Here is a 24,502-nt window from a genome sequence, read left to right as displayed (position 1 = left end):
CAGTAACAACATAATCAAGCGGCTGTCGCGGTCCGCACGTAACTTCCGGTAAACTCCGCTAAGAATAAAGGTTCGGATCCTGACGTGTATCACATGCGTCCAATGAAACCGTCTATATCAACTATATTTTCCTCATTTGATTAGGCCTACATCAGGGGTGGGGAACCCTGGTCCTGGAGGGCCACTGTCCTGCAGAGATCCAACCCTAATTAAACACACCCGAGAAATCTAATTAAAGTCTTCAGGATTACTTGGAAATGAAATTCAGGTGTGTTCGATTAGGATTGGAACTAAACTCTGCAGGACAGTGGCCCTCCATGACCCAGGGTTCCCCACTCCTGGCCTACATTAAAAGTCATGAAACATTCAATGTTTAATTTATTTTAATTATTCTTGATATATATTATATTAATAAAAAAACTGTGTAGGGGGGCACAACAACCTCTTCGTGGGGCCTGACAATAAGTCCTATTAATTTGGTATGACATGGATAACATTAAATTATACTGTATTTATTTTATATAACAGAAATGAGGTTATCCAGCTGGTAAAATCACTGTAACACAGACTTATTCTATTAATCTAATCATTATTATCGCCATAGGATGCCTATAATAAATAAAGGTAAACAGGTATCACATAATGTAAATCTTCACTGTTGAAGCAGGGATTGTGTGTAGTGTATAGCCTACATATGTCCCTCCCATACGATTCAGTCAAAAGCGAAAGTAAAAGAAGAACAAACTCAAGCATTGATGCATCACCGCTACCTTTTCCTCAGTTCATCAGTTCTCATAAATAATCTTATTTCTGTGGATTACTATTTGTTCAACGATGATCATCACCAGGTAAGAGATAACACGTGTTAAACATTAATTGCATGATTTATACTTGATTTTCTTATACACTACAAATACGACAATAACTGCGGTCCATATGGTCCGTCGTGTTTCAAATTAATTAAAATTCGAATTAATTAAAAGATCGGTAGCGAAACAAATATCATCTTTTAAAATGTCTTATGCCTGCACTATATTTAACGAATGTAGCGTTTAAAACCGAGTTTGGTGTTGAGAGTTTTTAATGTAGTCTTCAGTGAATGTGAAAGAGAAAGCACTTCGGTTTTAAAAAGCTTTGTGCCATAGAAACGTGTGACTCAATCACTTCACACAGACTTGAATCAACACAGGCTACAAGACCAGCCAGAAGATTATTTCTGTTTTATTTAAAACTGTGTAGTCAACTGCGCAACAGTCAAGTACAGTAGAGTAGACCAGTGAAAGATTTAAATGATCAAAAATGTGCAACATTGCCTACACACATTTAGATTTTTTTTTTCACTTTAAGGTAAAGTAAAAAAAAAGGTAAAAATTATTTAAATTGGTATAACACCTAAAAAAGGATTTGATAAAAAAAAAACAACATTCATGTGTTACCAATTGAAGTATTTTTTTAATTTATTCAACTTTCACTTTTGAATAAAGTGTACAGCTTTTGTGCTGTGTAGTACAAATACAAAGTTATGTAATTACTTTACAATTCTGTAAGTTCTGTCATTCTGTATATTTTATAGTTTTTTCCCTTGTTTTATTTACAGTTGTTTGGTACTGTTGTCTTTTTTATTATAATTATTTGGCAGTACAAAAAGAGTAGAGTAAAACTGAAAGGAATCCCAGTAGGCCTGTTAAAGGTGAATATCTGTCTGATTATTGTCCACTAGATGTCAGTGTCATCACAGAAATCATCATGAACGTCATAATCTCATTTTGATTGTAGAACAGGTTTATTTTAATATGAAGGCACAACTAATATCTAGACGAATTACATTGTTAATTTTTAATTTAGTTTGGAAGCTTACTTTTCCACATATTCCAGTTGAAGTTAAATTCCTTAGGTTGTTTAAAAACAAGAAAAGTGACAGATTTTTTTTTAAATAATACGATGTTTTTAGTAATGACACTGGTGCATAATGTTTCCTCTATATATGTTTTTGTTTTTAAATTGTATTTATTTATTTATTTATCTTTTCTCTTAATGTTTGATGTATTCATTAAAAAAGGTCAGCGTTTGGTTACACGTTAAGTTGGTTTGGTTATTTGGTACATAATAAAGTTTTAAGGCCTATGCATTACAATATACACTTTAGGGCGGTTTCCTGGACAGGGATTATCTTAAACCAGGACTAGGCCTTACTTGTGTGCATTTTGAGGCAAAACAAAGGGCACTGATGTATTTTAAGATATGTCAGTTCAAGTTGTTCTTACATTTATTTTAGTCTAGGACTAGTCTAATCCCTGTCCATGAAGTGGAAAGAGTTGTTTTGCTCACTCTGACTGGCAGTAAATCAGCACGTGTCCAGCAGAGGACGCTGTGTGATTTTATTACAGAATTAACCTTTTACACTAACACAAACATCTTACATACTCAGACATTTTTCATTTAAACTAGTAGCGAATTTAGTGACCACTGTTTTCAAACAAACAGAAAACTTTTCATAATTTAATGTAATGTCAGTCATAGCATGCTTTAAAATATATTTTTAAATATCAATGTGAAGTTGAAACGGTATTGAGGATAAAGTACAAAGTTATAAAAGACATACATATTAAACATATTGGAACAGGAATTTAAACTAGGATAAAAGTAGGATAAATCTATCAGTACAGTCTTAATGAACCTTTAAATAATCCATAACAACAACAACAGCTTTTATTTTATTTTTGGATAAACTCCAAGTAACCCTTTCTGCAAGTCCACCTTGTGTTTATATGACTATAAAAATAAATCATCCACATCATAGCAGTTGTTGACCTTGCAGTCAAATTGTTGTCTCTTTCAATAATGTGTTTCCAAATCTGCTAGAAGAAAATGTGTAGACTTTTAAGGGTAGATACAGTAGATCATCTGTATAGTTAGAGAATTACAGCATATTGCAGATTCGCTCTAAGCTAAAAGTGTTGACATTAGTACCATTTTTAGTCCAGATGCAATAACTCATGTTGAAAATAAACAATAGTCATGAGGAAAGCATCTGCAGAATGCTTTGGCTTTAAAAGCTTTGCTTTCTCAGATTTTGTTAGCTTTACTCCACATAGCTGAAATGTGGTGAGAGATGACAGCACATAATATTATCTCAGGCATTAATGGTTTAGTTTGCTTAAACTACTGTACTTGTTTTGAATGGCTGCTGTTTTTACTACACATCCAGCCGACGCTTTTTATATTATATAAACTGCATTTTGGTCAGTACAATTATAACTATTATATCCGTCATATTTGTAAAAGCACCCAAGATGATAAACAATTTATTGCACAATATCACAATTATATGATGTCTATTAAAACACCACCTACACAGATGTATATCTTAGTTTGCAATTATTTTTTGTGTGTACTGGAGAATCCATCCGTAGCTGAGAGTTTCTTACGGAAAGTGATTATAAAACAAAACAAATCAGCTCATATAATGTTTATCTAGTAAAGATAATATTCTGACTCGCTTTCATGCTGTAGGATCACAAGGTTCATGTTTCTTTATTGGTTTATAGGTGAAGACATGTTATACAGGCTGACACATTTAGGTGGGGTCAAAGTATGGCATCTAGGGAAGCTGGGTGAATTCCATAGAGACAGAGAGGGATTTCTTGTAAATGCCTGTGTTTCCTCTCAACGGCGACTCCGCCTGGTCACGTCGTAGCATTACGGCTGGTGTAAAAGTCACGTGATTTACAAGAAATCCAAGCTACCACTGCTGAGGATCCAGCAATGATCTGTTGTGTCCTCAGGCACTGCTGTCATGCTTATCAACAAACCTGCCAAATACTTTCCATTATCAGTAATGCTTTTCACATAAACCTAATGTAGATACCTGAATGTTTAGAATTGTTATTATTATGAATATGTTATTAGAACTAATTACACTGTAAACATTAACTAGTTGCCTTACATTTTTCAAATCATTTCAACTTCATATTTATTACACTTTAACAATGCATATAGCAAGTTGAAGTTGTTGATATGTTTAATTTGAGATATGTCATACTGATGTTAAAATTTATTATTTCTATTCAATTTTTATTGATGTCAGTGTAACTGAAAGGTGCACTGGTTTCATCTTCCAACAAGCCACAGTTTTGCAAAGTTGTGCATTGATGTTAATGTGTGTCAATAGAGTGGGTGTTAGGTCGCAGGCATACTGTATGTCATACTGCACGGCTCTCCTCTCTCAATTCATCGGTTTAAAATGCATGCCAACAAAAACTGTGTATATGGATTAATTTCGACCATAATATTTTAAAGATATGCAGCAAGCATTGCCCATATATATATATATATATATATATATATATATATATATATATATATATGACTTGACATGACAGCAGGTAACTGTGGCCCTATTACTGTATGGTTATTCATTTACAGTATTAGTAATGTGTAGAGAGTTTAAAGTCTGTATCTGAGTCATTAACATAGTTTTGATGTGTAGGACCGGATATGAGCAGATATTGTTGATTTTCAGCAACAATTTAAAACATGCCTAGTTTCAGTTCATTAGTGAAATGTTTGAAATAAACTACTCTTTTTCATGCAGCTATATTAAAACCTTAAGTTTTCTTCAAAATCAGTTGAAATTTGTGAGTTTGGTGAGTTGCATGAAACTGTCTCAATCTGTTGACATGGAAAATCTCTGATAGCAGGTGTGAATAGGTTACAGGTGTGTCCTTATAGGACCTAGCTAAATAGTTTGATTATCAAAATAGCTATTTAGTGCTTTAAAAGTAATTCCAGCCTGAAAGCCTAACATATCATTCACTGATCTGAACAGGATTCACCCCAGCAGACAGCATGATGCTATCTAAATGTGCTTTATCCATATGTACTTGTTGTTTAATCAGGCTTATTCTGGCTGTAATGCAATGCAATGTCATCTGACCTAAATGCATTCACGTGCTATATTCCTTCATCCAGCAGACCACAGTCCCACTAATTATGGCCTCTGAGATTTGTCTTGAGTCAAAATGAAACTAGGCATATGAAGTGGTAACCTTTTGGTTAAAAAACACTGCATTACCCACAGGAATCGTCTCTTTTCTAGTTGTAGTAGAGTTTATAAGTCTTGCCATGTTATTAAAGCCTATAATCATATCCAGGTGTGTAGTTGTGCATTGCCAAGTTAAACAATACATGTAAAGAATGCTTGCGTGAATGAATGTCTATCAAGACTTGAAAGACAACTTTACCTTCCTTGTTTACTATCAAAGCGGTTGCTTGGTGAAGCTTCACAATTAACAACAACAGACTTTTAACTTTGAGTTTTGCAAACTGAATTTAATTGTCTGTTTGATCTGAGAAATGAAAAAGAAATATCGTGTGCTCTTTTCACAACTCCAAATATTATGTCACTCTTTCTGCCCATGCACTTTGCATTTGCACCTTGTTGAATATAGAGTTTCCTATTTAAAGTCTCTGAACGTCTTGCTTTGAGGAATGGAGACACGATATGCAGCAGCAGTACACAGTTTGGAGATGTTGTCTGATGTATATATACAACAATTTGCATGGCCAGTCAATGCATGATGCAATTCAATAACCACGTCTTGCTCTCTCAGTTATGACAATATCAAATATCCACCTTTGTATAATTTTCCACGGTTAACATAACAAAGCATACAAGCAGGCAATAATAGATCTGACCTATGTTTTAGTAAATGGGGTCAATGTTTTGTTATTGTGACCGTTTAACCGATGGTCCTGCTTTCAAACATGGTGTCGTGCTGTCTGTGTTGCTAAACACATTTTTTAGATGTTCTGATAAGATGGTTTGATTTGTATTCACACCCTAATGGAGTGGAGCATTTTTTGGAAAACCTGTACCAGTGCCCGGTTTCATAAACATAGCTGTGAAGTGTGAAGTTAAGGGTGTTTTCACATATACACTGTTTAGGTCGACCCAAATGACGTGTCGCTCCGAGTACGGTGCGTTTGGGTCAGTGTGAACACAACAGCCGCACTCGGGTGCGCACTAAACGGCCGCTCCGAGACCGCTCTAAACAGGTGGTCTCGGAGCGGCTGTTGCCGAACTCTGGGGCGACCCACCTGTGGTGTGAACACTGCTGGACCTCGGGCCGAACCAAATACAGGAAGTTCTCCACATGTTTGAGCCACTGGGCTTTCGTTGTGACGTGAGCCGGGTGTTATATTGTGGGTTAACAACAAACAAGCCAATCCTGGTCCGTTGCATAGAGATTCGTTGTCTCCTTTACGTTTGAACTGATGATTTTATAAATGCATAGCTGTCCTCCACACACAAATAGTGACATTACGGGCTTTTAGCAAACGGCTCCGTGAGAAAGGCTTTAATAGAACAGCTACGCAATTTCGCGTTAAAGCAAAGAAACTTCGCAAAGACGTGCATCGTTTATCTCCACATCTTGATAGCTGCGCTCTCCCTGTCAAGCTGGTTGTCGTGGAAACGTGGGGGTGGTCATGAGAAGGAAAGAGCTGTCAGAGACCAATGACAGCGCTGACCGTTGTCACATGGTGTACGGTGCGGCATTTCGAGTAAAGTAAAAAAAAAATATATGTGAACACGGACCGCACTAACTGAAAAATGATACAATGTATTTTGGTGCGCTCCGAGGCCGCACCACGGTGCGCACCAACATATGTGAAAACAACCTAAGACTGTGTTTTAAGAACTAGTCTGACAACTAGTAATTAGTTAGGGATAATCAGTCTATATTGATTTAAATTGAACCACTTCACCTTTTATTATCCATCTTAAAGAGAAAAATACATGAATGACTTTTAAACCAGTGGCCGGTTGCATAAACATAGCCGTGACGTTAAGACTGCGTCTTAAGAATGATTCTGACTAACTAGCAATTAGTTAGGGCTAATAAGTCTTATTATTTGGATTTAAATTAGACCAATCTACCTTTCCATGTAACATACTTAAAACAGCTATGATCAGTCTTGAAGAAAAAAATTCATGACTAACTTTTTAGACTAGTCTTAAAGTTTTTTGCAACCGGCCACAGATTAGAGGCAGTTATAGCTCAAATACAGTACAACATTCAACCGTAACCAGTTGCCCTCCGTGGTGAAAGGAAGAGTAGCGCCCTAAATCATCTGTCACCTTAACGTTTTCTTACCACATCCTTCCAGTGCAGTCAACAAGTGTAAGGGCTGCTATTGTTAATGTCCCACAGGATCAGGATCTATGGGGTATGGGCTATATATTAGGGAAATACCAACAGCGGCCCCAAACAGACTGTTAGGGAGATACCTCTGTGGTCGGGTGACTCACTGATGTTGTTGCAAAGACTTGCGTTTTCCTTTTCTCACTGTAAAACAGTAAGTAAACATTCATTTTAATGCGCAAGATAAATCCACACTCTGAAAAATTTGGGGGTAAATATTGGACAGGTAAAAAAGACCCAATGCTGGGTTGTTGTTACCCAATTATGGGTTTTTATAATCCCGCAAATATCTGTTGAATAAACAACCAGAGATCTGACTTTTTATCTAAACACTGATCTTAATACAAATCTGATCTTTCAAAAGTCATAAACTCAGTTTTGAGTAGTGGAGACAATATTATCTGATACATTTAAGCTTTATAAATTGTGTATATAATATTATATTTGCAGTCGTGTTATATACTAACAAAAAAATTATGCAATTACAAACCCAACGTTGTGTCAAAAGGGACATCCCTAGCAGTTGGGTAACCCAGAAAATAATAATTTTGACCTTGCAATTGACAAAAGCATGATAGCTTCTTGCTACATCATACTAGCTTCATGCTAAAACATGCTAACAGCCTGCCCCTCACAGAAATTAGCCATGGTTTTACTACAGTTAAAACTCAAAAACCATGGTTACAGTAGTAAAACCAAAGTTATCACAAAATAATAATCAATACACCAAAACACCATGGTTATTACACTTTTACCACAAAAAAGTGGTTAATTTTTGTAAGGGGCTAGACTACTAAACTAAACTTTTCTAACTTCAAACAGTTTTAAACATTCAGGCCAGACTTTCTCAATCCATCATAAAGTTTTTCCACAAGCTTTATTATCTAGTTTAAATTGCAACACAGTCGGCTGGGTTGTCCCTTTTTGACCCAATGCCGGTTTAAAAATAACCCGGCATTTTTAGAGTGTAATTGCATCATTTACCACCACCATAATGAATAAAAAACCTTTAGCAGTATTATAGACAACATAAAAAATCACCCATAAACATGGTGAGTCTGTATAAAGAACTAAATACTGTATGGTTTGGAAAGAACCTTAAAGACTCACATGACACTTGAAAAGATAAAGTCTCACATTGGTCTGGTTGGTTTTAGGAGTGGTTATTACGGTACTTTTAGTCTTTTATTGTGCATTCTGACTCAAGCTTTGAATGGCAAATGGGGAACTGCAGTAACAATCTAAACATCACCTCGGCATATGAGCTATTTTAAAAATGACCAAAAAAAGCTGGAATCCTACTGTACACTATCTTTACAGTAACAAAATGTTTCTACTCCACAATTTTAACCTTTTGTTTTTACTTTTTTACTCTTAACACATAACGAATAACCTGAAAACAAGTAACTGTCAAATCTGTCAACTAAGCAGACAATTGTCTTCCTCTTTCTTTAAGCTGAGAAAAGCTGAAAGCTTTATAGGCTTGTTTCATGGTGGGCGCACAGTTGGCCAGACAGAAACGGGAAGTGGTTGAGAGATGCAGTGATACAAGGATCTGTAATAACACGATCTTTGAAAAACAAAGAAAAAACACACAAGGAAGTCACCCCATACAATCAGTGTTTACATTATTTACATTCATACATTTGGCATCATTGGATTTTTTTATCTGCAATGACATTAAAACATAAACCTATACATACTGTATGCACAAATCTCTTTCTCACGTTAAAAACATTGTTCAAATTTCAGGACCTTAAGTATTATTGTGTAAAGTTGAGTAAGCTGTGATGTTTGTGTAAGTGTCACTAGTGTGTCAGCGCGTGTTTGTTCGGTCATACATCATCATCATAAGACTTCTCTAATTCATTCGTACGGTAATCATCTAACAATTCATCATGATTGTAATTTATTTTTGGTTTTGTGGACCGCTCTGGTGTCTTACAGTATCACCCTACATAAGTTTATTGTCCGAGATCATCAGCTGGTTACTTTGTTCTCAAAGCCTTTTATACAGTATCACAACAGCACTTTAGTACACCAATGCCCTATATATTACTTATGTAAATGAAAAAGATACAATACAGTAGCCTATTGTGTTTTAGACGTGTGTAAAGTTGGCTGATGGACTGGCTAGATGAGCTAACAAAAACACTTTACATATAGCTTAACATCTAGATGGCGTGACAAGAAGTTCAATAGAAACACAGCCGACCAGCTGAAGCAGAGTGACAAGATAACAACAGCATCTACGTCAACAAGAGGAATGGCTTTAAAGACGAGATCAAATTGATCCTTTTGTTTCATTGGCATGAATAAAACAGGGCGGTACATGCACAATTTCAAAACATCTTTAGGGCCAAAAATTCAATGCATCATTTTATGCATTGTGCAGTGAATTTGAATTGTTCGGTTTGACCATCGTTACTGTGAATCAGTGCTCTTCACTCTTATCAACAACACAACACTCACTGGAAGCTTGTTAGATTTAATGTGAACACAACATTGCCAGCATCATTGTATATATCATCATGGCTTCAGACGTGGTACAGCAGGGCCAAACTGTTTGGGCTCCATCGTGCAAAGTGAGGGGGCCTTTAGGCCGTCACATTTGAACCCATTGTACAAGCTGCAGCAGGCTGCAAAACATTAAACAATGGCCATCAGTCCAGTCCATCAGAATCACTTTATTCGCCAAATGTATCAGCAGATACACAGGAATTTGAACCAATTTAGATACTTCCTGCCTGTAAGCAGACTAGTCTTTTCACTTAATAAGTCCGACTAATGTAGTATCATCTGCAAATTTAATCAGCTTGATGGAACCATTATTGGAAGTACAATCATTAGTGTACAGTGAGTAAAGAAATGGTGTAAACACACACCCCTGAGGTACTCCAATATTAGTAGTCTGAGAATCAGACATTTGCTGTCCAAGCCGCACATACTGTTGTCTGTCACTGCGAAAATCCATGATCCAGCGGCAGATAGAGGGTCCTACCCCCTACAGTAACAGCTTCTCCCACAGTCGCTCGGGTAGAATGGTATTAAAGGCCACAAACAACATCCTTACATAGGAGCCAGGAGAGTCAAGATGGTCCAGAGCATAATGCAGTCCTAAATTAATCGCATCATCTACCGAACGGTTTGCCCTGTAAGCAAACTGTAGTAGATCAAGATAAGGTGCTGTGATAGGTTTAAGATGTGACAGAACCAACCGCTCCAAACATTTCATGACCACTGATGTAAGGGCCACCGGTCTGTAGTCATTTAGGTCCACAGCTTTGTTTTTCTTCGGCACTGGAATAATCCATTAGTCCAATAGTTTGTGACATAAAAGTTGGCAATGGATGTGCAAGAAAAACTTTTACGTGATGTTTGGTTTAACGCTGCATTTGAACATGTATTCAGTCTTTTAAAACATTAACATTAATGTGCATTTTTCTTCATGCACCGTTGCTCAGAGCCGTCGGTGTCTGATCTGATGCAGTACATGTTGTGCAAACAGTGCATTTGTCTGCCATGAAGTAAGACAGCAATAATGTGGTGCATACCATTAGTTCAGCCTACTACAGAAGGCGTCCATCTTGTTTGTTCTCTTTGAAACTCTTCTCTCAACTGCAAGAGGCAAATCTTGTCAATCGGTTACAGTAGGCTGACCACGGCAGGACCTGGAAGAAATATGCCATCTTTATGATAACATGATATTTTGACTAACAAGCAAAAACAAAACAACATACGTTAGCATACAAAGAGTCAAGATTTAAACACAACATTCAAAATGGATGTTTTAGCAACAAGGGTTTGATAATTAGGTATCAAGCCCAAAACGGGTCAAGACCCCTATTGAAATTGTTTGTTTTCTTCCCTATTATTTTTCTACCACATTGGGGTCTATGCCAGTCCATAGAACTGTACATAGGAAAGTTATGACATTTTGGACAACAGTGCGAGATAAAAAAAATGCTTTTAATATTTGATTAAATTGCCATACTGTTATAAGGCTTCACACTGTTGATTCTTTGGCTGATGCTTAGTATGATTGTACCAAATATGTCATAGTCAAACATACTTCCTGTCCGTCATTTTAAATCATACTAGTCAACATTTGAAGTGGATTAAAACCTTTCACAAAAGCTTATATAAAACCAATCTCTAATACCCATTCTTGTCTTAGGACAACTTTGATTGATCCACTTCAAATGTTGAATAGTATATATTATGTACCTACTTTTTTTAAACTCCTTCTAGAGTTGTTTTATTGGCTTGAATGTACAGTATCATCTAGAGACACTCCAGACAAATCCATAGGCCAATCCATTCTTGTATAACGCATAAACGAATTCAATGGCGAGTACACCAAAATGGATTTGAGGGTTTATCTTCGCAGAATCTTTGTGTAGTGACATAAAACTTGGTAAATGTCATTATAGTCATGACTTGAGGTTGCACGCAGCTCCACGTAGTGGTCTCGGGATATGTAAAATGGTTCTTTCTGCTTAAAACTACTGTAAACTTAGATCTAAATTCATTATAGTCATCATGACTGATTCCTTTTGGAGCATATCATTGGTTATATGCCAGTTTATTCCCTAAAAGTACCCTATCAACCATTTAGCAAGACCTATATCTCTACATCAGAACATCGTAGAGACACAGTGGAGAGTTTGTTTCACATGTGGCTTGGAGTATAATTATTGGGGAAAGCCAGTTTACTCCCTAGCAACCAAACAAAGTACCCTAGCAACCGTTTATCAAGACATATCTTTGTGACAGAACATTGTAGAGACACGGGTGGGTTTGTTTCACTTGTTGCTTGGAATATATATAGTTATTGGTGGATGCAGACATCCCAAACCCTGCAAAATGTCGATTTAAGGAGGTATCCCGAAGCCCCCTAAAAATAAAATAAAAGAAAGGTGTCATTTGTTAACATTAGTTAATGTATTAACTAATATGAACTAACCATAAGCAGTACATTTGTTACTATATTTGTTAATCTTTGTTAAAAATACAGCTGTTCATGGTTTGTTCATGTTGGTTCACAGTGCATTAACTAATGTTAACAAGATTTGAATAATGTATGAGTAAATGTTTAAATTAACATTAACAAAGATAAAAAAATGCTTTATAAGTGCATTTCATTATCAGTTCATCTTAATTAATGTAGTAAACTAATGTTGACTAATGAACCTTATTGTAAAGTGTTACCCAATTATTTGTTAATTATATTAAAACATGTAGATCATTTTACTATTTATATAAGCTGTTTATACTATTTATGTAAACTGTTTTTATTTATATTCCATTGCAAACAAGTATAAGGAGTTTGATGTTTTCTTGTGGCCCTGGCAACTACCCGGCCTGAAAAAAAATGCACAGGAAATTAAACTTGTTGAACTCACCTCAACATGTCTTTTACAGTCTAGTAACCCGCCATGGGTAATGTTGAAGTCTCTGTTACAAACTGTACATTGTGCAAGATTGTCATTATTTTGAACTCTTATAAGACAGGGCTTCACTTTCGTGTTGTCTGGACGGTGGCATAAAATGTGTCTTTTATCTTGGCTTTTTGGGTCACTCTCCCTCTGCCATGGCGCTCCTAGGTACACTAATTATTTTGGTTAGGGAGAAGAGATAAAAGCCCGCCCACACTGACAATTGATTGGTTGATTTAATGAAACAGGTTAATCAGGACGCTCTCTGTCTTACATTCGCTGAATGAGGCACACAAGCACACTAGCACAGTGGTTTTCAAACTGGGGGCCGGGGCCCCCAGGGGGGCCGCGAGATTGTGCCAGGGGGGCCCCAGTTTTATGACATTTTATAAAATACATTCTTTTATCATGAATTCTGTGTAATTAAACCTAAAAAATAATAAGCCAACTAACCAACAGCACTACTAGGTATAATTTTATATGTTTTGTTTAATTAAATATTACATTTTAAAACTGTTTTTGTCATAAATTTTCTTTCGGGGGGCCGCAAAAAATGCACTTTACTCAAGGGGGGCCGCACGCTGAAAAAGTTTGGGAACCACTGCACTAGCACACACATGCAAGGTCTCCCCCTCCCTCTCTGCTGTGTGGGTGCTGCATTTTTGAACTTCTGGTAGACTTGGGATGTTGATTAATTCTGTTGATGCCAAGCGACTCCATAGAACCCAATGATATACCTTAGCAACTGCTTAGCAAGACCTATATCTCTGCATCAGAACATCGTAGAGACTTGGTGGGCATGACATCATGATCATAACTGATGTTTGCCTATTTGTGCCACTATTGGGCTTGACTCCGGCCTTGCTGCTTGTAGCTATATTTATAGTTACTGTTTCAAGAAATAGTTGGGGTTTCTTGACTGTGGTTTACTGTTTGAATTTAGCTTTTTAATGATCAATTGGATTGTGACAACTAATCTCAAATAGTGTGACAACAAACCCCAATATTTCCAAAATGGCATAAAGGCAAGCCTTTAAGACCTATCCAGAACTTGACTTTAAAAAATAAACCTACAGTAACCAAAGTCTTTTGCACTATATCTATAATCTTCAGTGCCCTGTTGTTTGGTCCATTTTAGTACAGACAGACACGTCTGTGCACACTCCTTTATATTAAATGAATAGTTTTCATACTGAGCTAATGATGTTTTATCCCCAAACCCCACCCTAAAAAAATTATTTCTATTGAAACATTGAATTTAAACACTGTTTGTAAGTTGTTTGATAAAACATAAAGGTTTTTAAAGACTGTGAGGCCATGTTTCTTTTTTCTATAATGTAGGTCAAACCAACAAAAACACAAGCATTAGCAAACTCTTACTTCTACCTTAACATCAGTGTATGCAAAATCAGGTAAATGTTTTAAACATGTATGGAGACATTTCAATGTCATTATGAAGCAACCCATGCATCATTAAAGTATATTATGTGTTAATTACTGTATATACAGATATTTTTTATGTTTTAATGGCTGACTGGTTAATTCAATATAGTCAACATAGGAATCATATACTTTAGGTATTTTTGATGCCTCACATTTATGTTAATTATGGTTTTGGAATTTACTGTAGAATTCATTTTTCTCTGGAACAACAACAACTGATCAAAAGTTGACGTTGAGTGATGAATCAGAGCTTTAGTCTCTTTGGGAATGTTGTTCTACACGTTCTGTAATGTGTTTATTAAGAATGAGTTTTAAACTCTACTCTTCTATATTTTGCAGTTTAGGGAACTTGGACATTAGTCATATATTGCTAAGGCTCTATATGACCTAATAATTATCAGACTTCTGAGATGAGGGTCTATAGATTAGATTGAAATCATAAGAGATAACAACAGGTGACATACAGTGTCTTTAGACTGCCTCAACACATGCAGAAAGATGTTTCTTATCTCATCAATCCACATTATGTCACTTAAATCATAGGTAAATTTGAATGTTTCACTTAATGTTTTAATCATATTTTTCTTTTACTTTATATTTCAGAGATATTCACAAGAGAGAGAGAGAAAGAGAGAGAGAGAGAGAGAGAGAGAGAGAGAGAGAGAGAGAGAGAGAGAGATTGTGCAAACTTGCTGACCTTTGGAGACAGGATTATGCAATTTACTATTAAAGCAACCATAATATCACAGTATTGACCTGGACTGGGACCAATCGTATATAATGGTGTGTGTACTGTATATATAAATATATAAAAAAAATTCACTTTTTTGTGAAATATGTCATTTGTAAAATAAATACATCACTTTTTTTTAACAAAATCTTGTTGTAAATCTTCATAGATTTTTTTGTTATTCTTTACTACATATGTTTATTTAGTGACTTTGGACTCTTTGTGTAATGTGACTTATAAATGGGACTTTATATTAAAGTAAAAATGGTTATGGTCACTATTGTTTTTTTGTAATGAAAACCTAATAAAAGGATTTTCCTAAAGAAAAATGGGCCTGTTTGAATTGAACAAAACTTACACAGCAGCACTGTTTCAAGAGAACAATGAAAATGTAAATGAAGATTAATTTTGTAAATGATGTGGATCCAGATAGTTTGATTCAAAAATCAGATTTACAGATTACCTGAAACTAAGGCCATGTCCCTTCTTTATTGTGTCAAAAGTTATTTAAGCGTGATTGTTTTAAACAAAAGAACCTTTAGAATTAGAGACAAATTAATTATTTCAGTGAAGAATCTGCCTCAAGCATGTATCTGTCATGACACTCAATGATTTTTATACATCCAACAATAAATTATCGGACCCGCTGCTCTGACTGAATTTCCTCACTTGTTCAGTCGTTCACTACTCCCTATATTAGCAAATGCTAAATAGTCCACTATATGGGGAAGAAGTGAACAAAAATGAATGAGACTCTTTCAGACGCTGATGTAAATATCATGCATTAGATAGTAATAGACATCACTGTGAAATCATCCTACACTGCAAAAAACTAACTTGGTATTTTTGTCTTGTTTTCAGTACAAATATCAAAACATTCTTAAATCAAGATGCATTTTCTTGACGAGCAAAATAAGTCTAGTTTTTAGACAAAAAATATACAATTTAAGTGAATTTGTGCTTAACACAAACAAATTTTTCATGAATTAAGTGTTTAAAAAAGTTCAAGATTTTTTTCTTACCCCACTGGCAGTTTTTATTTAATTTTATTTTTTGCTTAAAATTCACTTAAATTGTAGATTTTTTGTCTATAAACTATACTTTTTTAGTTTGCTTTGCTCATCAAGACAATGCATGTTAATTTAGGATTATTTTATATTTTTACTGAAAACAAAACTAAAATACTAAGAAAGTATTTTTTGTAGTGTAAACATAAACCTTTAACCTGTGCGGCTGTTTGGATTTTGGCTGTTTGGTACTGTGAAACGCTTTTATATTTTTTCTGTTTATTACATTTGTCATGTTTATTTTATTAGTTCATAATAAAGCGAACTAAAACAACTTCTTGTCATGTTAATTTACTATTATGTTTAAATATTATGTTTAAAATTAAAAGTACTTTCTGTCAATAAAAACAAACACCAGTATATTAAGATAAATTTATGGTTTTTGGTGTCAGTATTCTCCAGCTGATTCCAGTCACGTGTTTGTCTCGTGTTGTATCATGGGAAATAGTGAGTTAGCCAGTGTACATCGAATGTACCCTCAAAATCAGAGTGCACTGTGGGTAAAAGTAGTGAACAAATGTATAGGGAATTAAGTTTTTGGACTAAACTACAAAATTGCTGACACCCTATATACTGTACTGCACAGGAGATCAAGGGCGAATTTGGACACAGCTCTAGTCGATGTAAACCCAGCTGGTTAATTTTTGTGATTCACAGTTTTCTAAATAAACTCATGTGAATAAGATTCTGTGACAATATAATCCTGCTATTCTTAATACTGACTGAGTAAGATCCAAGTGAAATCAAACTTTGATGCTCCTCATCTCATCATTAGATACTTTAGTGTGGATTTCACAGACAGGATCACACAGACACACACACACATATATATACAAATACACATTGGAAATAAAAATCATAAACTGTTTTATGTAATTGTTTTCACATTTTTTATTACAAATAAATATTTACATTATTTACAGTTAAGAACCCCATCCCCTAATTCAAACAACAGCTTCATTTGATGTATGGTATATGTAGCCTATATATCCAAACCCTGACTTGAGCCTTTAACGGAATATGACAAGTTCACATTAAAATGAGATTACATGGTCACAAAGCTGTACAGCTGACATCCAATCCACAATCCATAATTTAAAAAAGACTTTTGTCTCTGTTTCAATTGGGAAAATCCAAAAGATCCTTTAGTCCTTCAATAAAAAAGCATGACATTTTCCTACAAGTCCTACATTGCAAGAACAGGGCTATGTAAAGACAAATACCCGTTTCATAACAAAGGCCTGACACGATGACACGCAGAGTAAAAACACATCTCTGTAATTAAGGATTGTGGCCTTGAGTGCCTAAATTGGAACACACACACAAGAACCTTGTTTGAAAAATGTCCAGATGTATGCATAAGACACCAAACTGAATCAATGATGACTTCCGACTCCCGCCGGAATACAACTGAGGTACAAGGTTGAGTTTATCTGCAAGTTCATGAGCATAAAGTCCGTAAGATGGAGTTTGAGGTAAGAAAATATGTACAGGTTCCCGCAGCTCTCAGAGAGGACAGATGAGCTGTGGCATGGAGTTGCTGTTCCACATCTCTGTGTATGTGCAAAGATGATCTTCAGGTAGACCTGGGTTCAGTTCTGTATATAAGCGAAGTTCAAGCTCTTCTCCTAAAACAAAATAACAAAGACATTCAAATGAATACAGATGAATGACACGTGGCCCAACCAAGACTGGAGGCAGACACAAATATTACATCTGAAAGGCAGCCAACGAAGTGACTAAAGACTTCAATTAGAAGCGGACCACTTTTATGTTATTTTTGCATTTACCTGAGCTTTCACTCCACTGGCTTTCTGGACTGAGAGACTCTGTTGTGGCTACTTCATTGGCCAGGAACCCCTTTCCAAGGATATTGTTTTGTAGCCACTGCGAACTATCACGTTCCAATTGCCGTGAGATCTGCATGGAGAAGCAAAACACGGAACTTGTAAGTGACTGAGTTTTGCTTGTTCGTATTGTTTTTATTGTTTACAACAACACTAACATTTTGGCCAATTGTGAGATATGCTAAATGGGGTATTCCTGTCAATGAAAAAGCACAATGCCAATAAAAAAAAAACTTAAAAGTAAACTCACCTCAATGATAGCTTCGTTTTCATCTTCAAAGTCTGAGGGTTTAAGATAAAGATAAAAACCAATGAGTACCTGTTGTCTTGAGTGTAACTTTGAAAAAGTTGTTGTTGTAAAACCAAACTGTTGTTTCTATTACCTGTCGAATGGACCGGTGAGACCTGGAATTTGGTGGGGTAAATATCGATTGTGCTATCAGGGCCAATTTCAACTTCATATCCGGAGATGTCTGGGACAACAACACTAGGGCTGGTGGTGCCTTTAGGACAAAAAATACATGAATTTTGTGTTCTTTAACATATAAGAGATTTGAAAATAACCTTTTAAAGTTTGAAAGCTCTTACTTGGATTCTCAGTGCTGTCGATGGTGTTTTCTTGTGTAATTCTTTCCTCTTTCATGTGTGTGTAAGTGTCGGTCTCCATCTCTTGTGTTTTGACCTAAAAACACAAAATGCAAACACACCGTTTAGCCTTAAGCATTACAGATGGATCTATTATTTTAATCACACCACACTGAAGACAGCGAAAACATCCACACCTTCGCCCGCCTTCTGCTGTCACGGTTCTTTGATCTCTTGTCTTTCTTTTTGGTGATGGCGGGCATCATGCGGTAGACTCTCACCGCTCCACAGCCTTTGTTGATACTTTTGTCCTTCACCTCTTCGATGTCCGGTAGAGAGTTCATGGCACAGCGAAAATTGGCTTTCCATGTTTTGGGGTCAGGTGTGGTGACTCCCTCCTTAAATTTACCTAACAATACACATGGACAACTCAAGTTACTAATATAATCGTGATTATCAGCTCACTTTAAGTAAAACCTTGCATGGTCTACATATGCATGCATACTTCCTTACCTGTGTGGATGGCCCACTGCTTGAACAAACAAGCATCTTTGTCCACCTCCCAGCCGTGACGAGCAGCATGTTTCCATGGAATTGAAAACATCCCTTGTTCCTAAAAAAAGAAAATGCATGAGAATGCATGATTATGGATTAGTCCGCTTCTTGTAGAAGACACCTGACATGAAGGTCTGCATATATAATGGTTAGAACTTTACCTTGTCGACCCACATGAGTCCAGCAATTGTATTGGAGTCAATTCTGGCCTCGAGCCATGGTCTCATGCGCATTCGGGACACAGGCATGATTTCTGTAACACAAGTAAATAAATAAAAAAAACTTTAATTTCTTCTGTGTACAAAGAGCCTACAAATGCATTGTTCGGTTTAAGAAACGCATGAAGCGCATTACGTTACGTCTTTTCATTGTACATAATAAAAAAATAATAAATCGCTCGGTTTTCTATGAAAAGCATAATTTGCTATTTTAAACTAATAAAACTTTTGCTTTTGCTGTGCATGCGACACAGATGCAAATTTCATTTAATTTATTACAATATATGTATTATGATATAAAATAGGTATCTTGTAATATGCATAATATAAACATTTCTAATAAATTGCAAAAAGCACCAAAAAAATATTACTAATGGACTTACAGTATAATCCAATGTTGTATCCAAATAGAGAAACAGTGAAAAGAGCAATAGTTCCTGCTAAGGCGTAAATCCTAAAGAGTAATGTATGATGAGCTCGCGTTTACTGTAGTACTGAAGATCTCACAAGCAGTGAGTGCGCTTTTTATTCAGACCTCGAGCGGGTTTTCCCCATCAGTGACGCGCATGCGCAACCAGAGTGAGCGCTCTAAAGCCTGCCAGCCTGATTTCCGAGAAATCATGCTGTTGTTAGATAGACTGTCTGCATGCGGAAGATACTTTAGTTAAGATAAACACAAACACACACCGCAACATAACACAATAGACCATATGAACCATATAGTAGACCATTATACATTAGGCTATAGAAACATTTTGATTAAACATTACACACCTCTCCAGCAATAACAGTTATTTACTGTATGTGGCACCTCAGTCGTGAAATCTACATAATAAATAAATATGATCATATCAATCTTACGCGTGCAAGAAACTGTAGCAAAATTGGGCACTGGTCAGAATTTATGTGCATGCAGTTTTATTGAATGCTGTCTGCACATTTATGTTATATTTGAAATATTTATTTTTTAAAGGTTATTAATGGACTCTAAACCTGCACTGATGGGTGCAAGGGTACTTATTAAAGAAACGCCCCAACCATATAATGCTATGTTTATTTTAGTAAGGCTGAACTACAGTACAGCCAGAAATTCACTGAAGTTAAATAGTTTGTGTAATCCAGTCTCTATCCGTGCAGAAAAGAAGTCAGAGGTTTTCCAGGAAATGTGTCGCGTGTTCACCTGTAGATGGCGTCTGTCATCAGAAATATCTTCCTGTAAGAGCAGTGTTTCAAAGAAACCGTATCTGAACTCTCATAGCCCTGACGTTAAGTAATAACTTCTACTCATGACACATCATCTTGCCTGTAGGGCATACTTCACGTGAGTGTAATGTAGTGAATATGTATTAGTTTTAGTGTTTGCTGGTTTGTGTGGTGACGCGCTGTTGCTTTCTGTTGAAATCAGATGGGGCGCAGCGAAACCGAAGAGAGATTATTAATACTTTTATTTGACAATGTAAATAGGTCATGTTTATATAGACCAACCATAAAAAAGAGCACATGACAGAGACGGCGATGTGACGGTGCACGTCCGTCAGATCAAAGATAAAGGATCTTTACTGTCTGCAGTTACTTGTTTCATGCAATGCCGTGTCGCGTCACAAGGGGGTGTGTCTCTGCCGGGGAGGGGCTTTTCCTCGGAGTTTCTGCTCTGTAAATTCCAGGGTTTTCCCAAGGATAATCCAGCGATGTTCCCCTTGAATCCTGAGATTCAGTAGTGCAATAGCTATCCTTGTAAAGTATGAACTACTACACTCTTAGATCATGATCTAAAAACAGCCGGTGCTTGCATTCATACTTGTAACCCATACATTAATCTATATTGCATCATATTAGATGCACTGGTTCTTTCTAAATTCAACTATCTAAGCTATAATGAACGAATTTTACAAAGCAACTCGGTTAAATCATTGTTAATTGTGACAGTCTCAGAAAGTTGTTATTATTATAGAAACACGTTTTAATCTAAAGATATAAAGAAACTGTTCCATATTTGCATATCAAACTGTGGGGCGGGCTGCCCTTGGGGTGCATGAGATTGTGCTAGGGGGCCCTTATGATTTTTTTTAAATACATTAATTAATCATAAATTCTGTGCAATTAAACCTCAGATAAATAAGGGTACTAACCAACAGCACTACATTGATTTATTGAATATGATTTGTTACATAATTTTTTTCTTTATTCTTCACACCATTCCAGCATCTATGGCTATATTTATGACAAGAACTCTTTAATCTATACACAAATTAATCCATACACAAATTAATCCATACACAGGTAGTCCTTTGTAGTTCTTTTGTTCCATTGGTCCTTGTCTGATTGTTTCCTAGGTGTGTCTTAGGTCCTGTTTTCACTATGGATTATCTTTTTTGTTGTTGTTTTGTTTATCTTGTTTTGTGATTATAAATTACATAACTGCATGTGAATCTGCTGCCTTTGCGTTAAAGAGGGAGGGGCAATTTGGTATCTTCCATCACCTAACTTGCATGTTTTTGGCATGTGGGAGTAAACCCATGCTGACACAGGAGAACATGCAAACTCCACACAGAAAGGCCACCTGACCTAGCCAGGGGTCAAACCGGGGATCTTTTTGATGTGAGGCAAGAGTGCTACAGTTTTGCTTTGTTTAATAACAATTTTAAGTTTTTAAAAAAATATAATTTTGGGGAGCACGAGGGGAGGCACCCCATACAAAATGGCAGGAGCTGGGGTGGGGCACACACTGAAAAGTTTGAGAAGCAGTTTGTACAGTATAAAAGTCATTATGTGTTGGAAATACTCTATAAACCATGAAAAATCGAGTTTGTGTGTGCTTGCATGTCTGTAGTAGATGTTATACAAGACATGTAAATCAGGACAAATAATATTCAATTTAATTTTATTTATATAGCGCTTTCGTAATTGTTTAATTGTTTCAAAGCAGCTTTATATTAATAGATGCAGGAAAAAAACACAGAAAAATCATAAAACAAAACCAGCAGAATACAGTGGTTAAGATTAGCCATACTAGCGAGTGTAATAATGTTACATATATAAGAGGGGGCTAAGTTAAGTGAATGTTAGCAGACTCCCCAGAGGTTGAAGAAAAACCCTGTGGAAAAAGTCCTAGGAGGGGAAAAACACTTGGGAGAGAGCCAGGCATAGCTGATTCTATAGAGGATATTATAATATAACATTTTATGGGGATTAAAACATAATATATATACACGGATAAATAGATTAGATGGGGGCAGCTGGTGGTCGTTGGTCTGACATCGGCTGGCATCACGTTAAGGGAAGGCCAGTAGATCTGTGACGTGATGACCTCCACAGCAGCAGGAATTGGGTCTGTTAGTCCCATTGTCCTCGATAATGAGGACGAGACAGGGAACGAGAAACAAAATCCTATTAGCAAAGGGGCCGTTCACATGTAATGCAAGTGTCACACAGTATTGTGGTTTAATATCCACTCGGTTCCAGAAAGGATAACTATAGCGGCATAAATATATTACACAGACGAGTTATGCAAATGCTTTTTTTCCGGACACGTTAACTATTGCGGGATAAGAATATTTACTAGACAAATTATGTGAATGCTTTGTTAAAGAAGAAATGTCTTGACTTAAATTGATCGACTGTGTCTGATTCCCGAATTTTTTTTTTGCCAAATCATTCTAAAGCTGGGGGGGCGGGGGCTAAGTAGGAAAAGGATCGACCACCTTTAGATACTTTTAATACTTAAATTAAGTAACCAGAATGTTGTGACTGCAGTGTACGTGACGGATTGTATTCTACCTGTAAAGATACGAAGGTGCTAGGCCATTTAATGCTTTATAGGTGATTAGCAATATTTTAAAATGTATGCGATATTTACCAGGCTATGGTCATACTTCTTAGATCGAGTGAGCACTCTTGCAGCGGTGTTTTGAATCAGCTGAAGCTTAGGCCTATTTACCTGATTTGCGTGACATCCCTCGAGTAACGAGTTACAACTAGATAGTAAAGTTTGAAGACAAACTTTATGTTGGCTTGAGAAAGCGTAGCCTGAACGTTTAAAACGGTTTGACATAAGTTTAGTTTAGTAGGCTATCTGGCTGTTAGTATGTTTAAGTATGAAGGTAGCATGATTTACCATGAAGCTAGCATGATGTTAGCATGATTAGCATGAAGCTAGCATGATGCTAGCATGATTAGAATGAAGCTAGCTTGATGCTAGCATGATTAGCATGAAGCTAGCATGATAAGCATGAAGCTAGCATGATGCTAGCATGATTAGCATGAAGCTAGCATGATGCTAGCATGATTAGCATGAAGCTAGCATGATTAGCATGAAGCTAGTATGATGCTAGCATGATGTTAGCATGATTAGCATGAAGCTAGCATGATTAGAATGAAGCTAGCTTGATGCTAACATGATTAGCATGAAGGTAGCATGATTTACCATGAAGCTAGCATGATGTTAGCATGATTAGCATGAAGCTAGCATGATGCTAGCATGATTAGAATGAAGCTAGCTTGATGCTAGCATGATTAGCATGAAGCTAGCATGATAAGCATGAAGCTAGCATGATGCTAGCATGATTAGCATGAAGCTAGCATGATGCTAGCATGATTAGCATGAAGCTAGCATGATTAGCATGAAGCTAGTATGATTAGAATGAAGCTAGCTTGATGCTAACATGATTAGCATGAAGGTAGCATGATTTACCATGAAGCTAGCATGATGTTAGCATGATTAGCATGAAGCTAGCATGATGCTAGCATGATTAGCATGAAGCTAGCATGATGCTAGCATGATTAGCATGATGTTAGCATGATTAGCATGAAGCTAGCATGATGCTAGCATGATTAGCATGAAGCTAGCATGATGCTAGCATGATTAGCATGAAGCTAGCATGATGCTAGCATGATTTGCATGAAGCTAGCATGATGCTAGCATGATTAGCATGAAGCTAGCATGATGCTAGCATGATTAGCATGAAGCTAGCTTGATGCTAGCATGATTAGCATGAAGTTAGCATGATGTTAGCATGATTAGCATGAAGCTAGCATGATGCTAGCATGATTAGCATGAAGCTAGCATGATGCTAGCATGATTAGCATGAAGCTAGCATGATGCTAGCATGATTAGCATGAAGTTAGCATGAAGCTAGCATGATTAGCATGAAGTTAGCATGAAGCTAGCATGATGCTAGTATGATTAGCATGAAGCTAGCATGATGCTAGCATGATTAGCATGAAGCTAGCATGATGTTAGCATGATTAGCATGAAGCTAGCATGAAGTTAGCATGATTAGCATGAAGCTAGCATGAAGTTAGCATGATTAGCATGAAGCTAGCATGATGTTAGCATGATTAGCATGAAGCTAGCATGAAGCTAGCATGATTAGCAAGAAGCTAGCATGAAGCTAACATTTATTGCGTTGCTAGGG

At 36.4% G+C, this 24,502-nt stretch overlaps 1 protein-coding gene and 1 long non-coding RNA gene across 3 annotated transcripts; one reads left to right on the top strand and one right to left on the bottom strand.

The window, feature by feature from the left end:
- Nucleotides 1-728: 728 nt before the first annotated feature.
- Nucleotides 729-15,824, top strand: LOC135776749 (uncharacterized). Its single transcript, XR_010544191.1, has 2 exons — nucleotides 729-848; nucleotides 14,690-15,824. It is a non-coding gene; the product is annotated as an uncharacterized lncRNA (long non-coding RNA).
- Nucleotides 15,825-16,749: 925 nt separating this feature from the next.
- Nucleotides 16,750-19,601, bottom strand: irf1b (interferon regulatory factor 1b). Of its 2 annotated transcripts, XM_065287649.1 has the most exons (9): nucleotides 19,472-19,601; nucleotides 19,032-19,123; nucleotides 18,829-18,928; nucleotides 18,513-18,724; nucleotides 18,319-18,412; nucleotides 18,114-18,233; nucleotides 17,981-18,012; nucleotides 17,674-17,803; nucleotides 16,750-17,511 (listed from the first exon to the last, which is right to left on the bottom strand). In XM_065287649.1, exons 2-9 carry the CDS (start codon nucleotides 19,116-19,118, stop codon nucleotides 17,390-17,392), a joined length of 897 nt encoding a protein of 298 aa, XP_065143721.1. In that variant the 5' UTR covers nucleotides 19,119-19,123; nucleotides 19,472-19,601; the 3' UTR covers nucleotides 16,750-17,389. The 2 variants fall into 2 exon arrangements, with proteins under 2 accessions (XP_065143721.1, XP_065143722.1); XM_065287650.1 differs by lacking the exon at nucleotides 17,674-17,803.
- Nucleotides 19,602-24,502: the final 4,901 nt, after the last annotated feature.

Source organism: Paramisgurnus dabryanus, chromosome 18 (assembly GCF_030506205.2).
Source record: "Paramisgurnus dabryanus chromosome 18, PD_genome_1.1, whole genome shotgun sequence".
Lineage (NCBI taxonomy): Eukaryota > Metazoa > Chordata > Actinopteri > Cypriniformes > Cobitidae > Paramisgurnus > Paramisgurnus dabryanus.
This window is presented reverse-complemented; position numbering and strand designations above follow the sequence as displayed.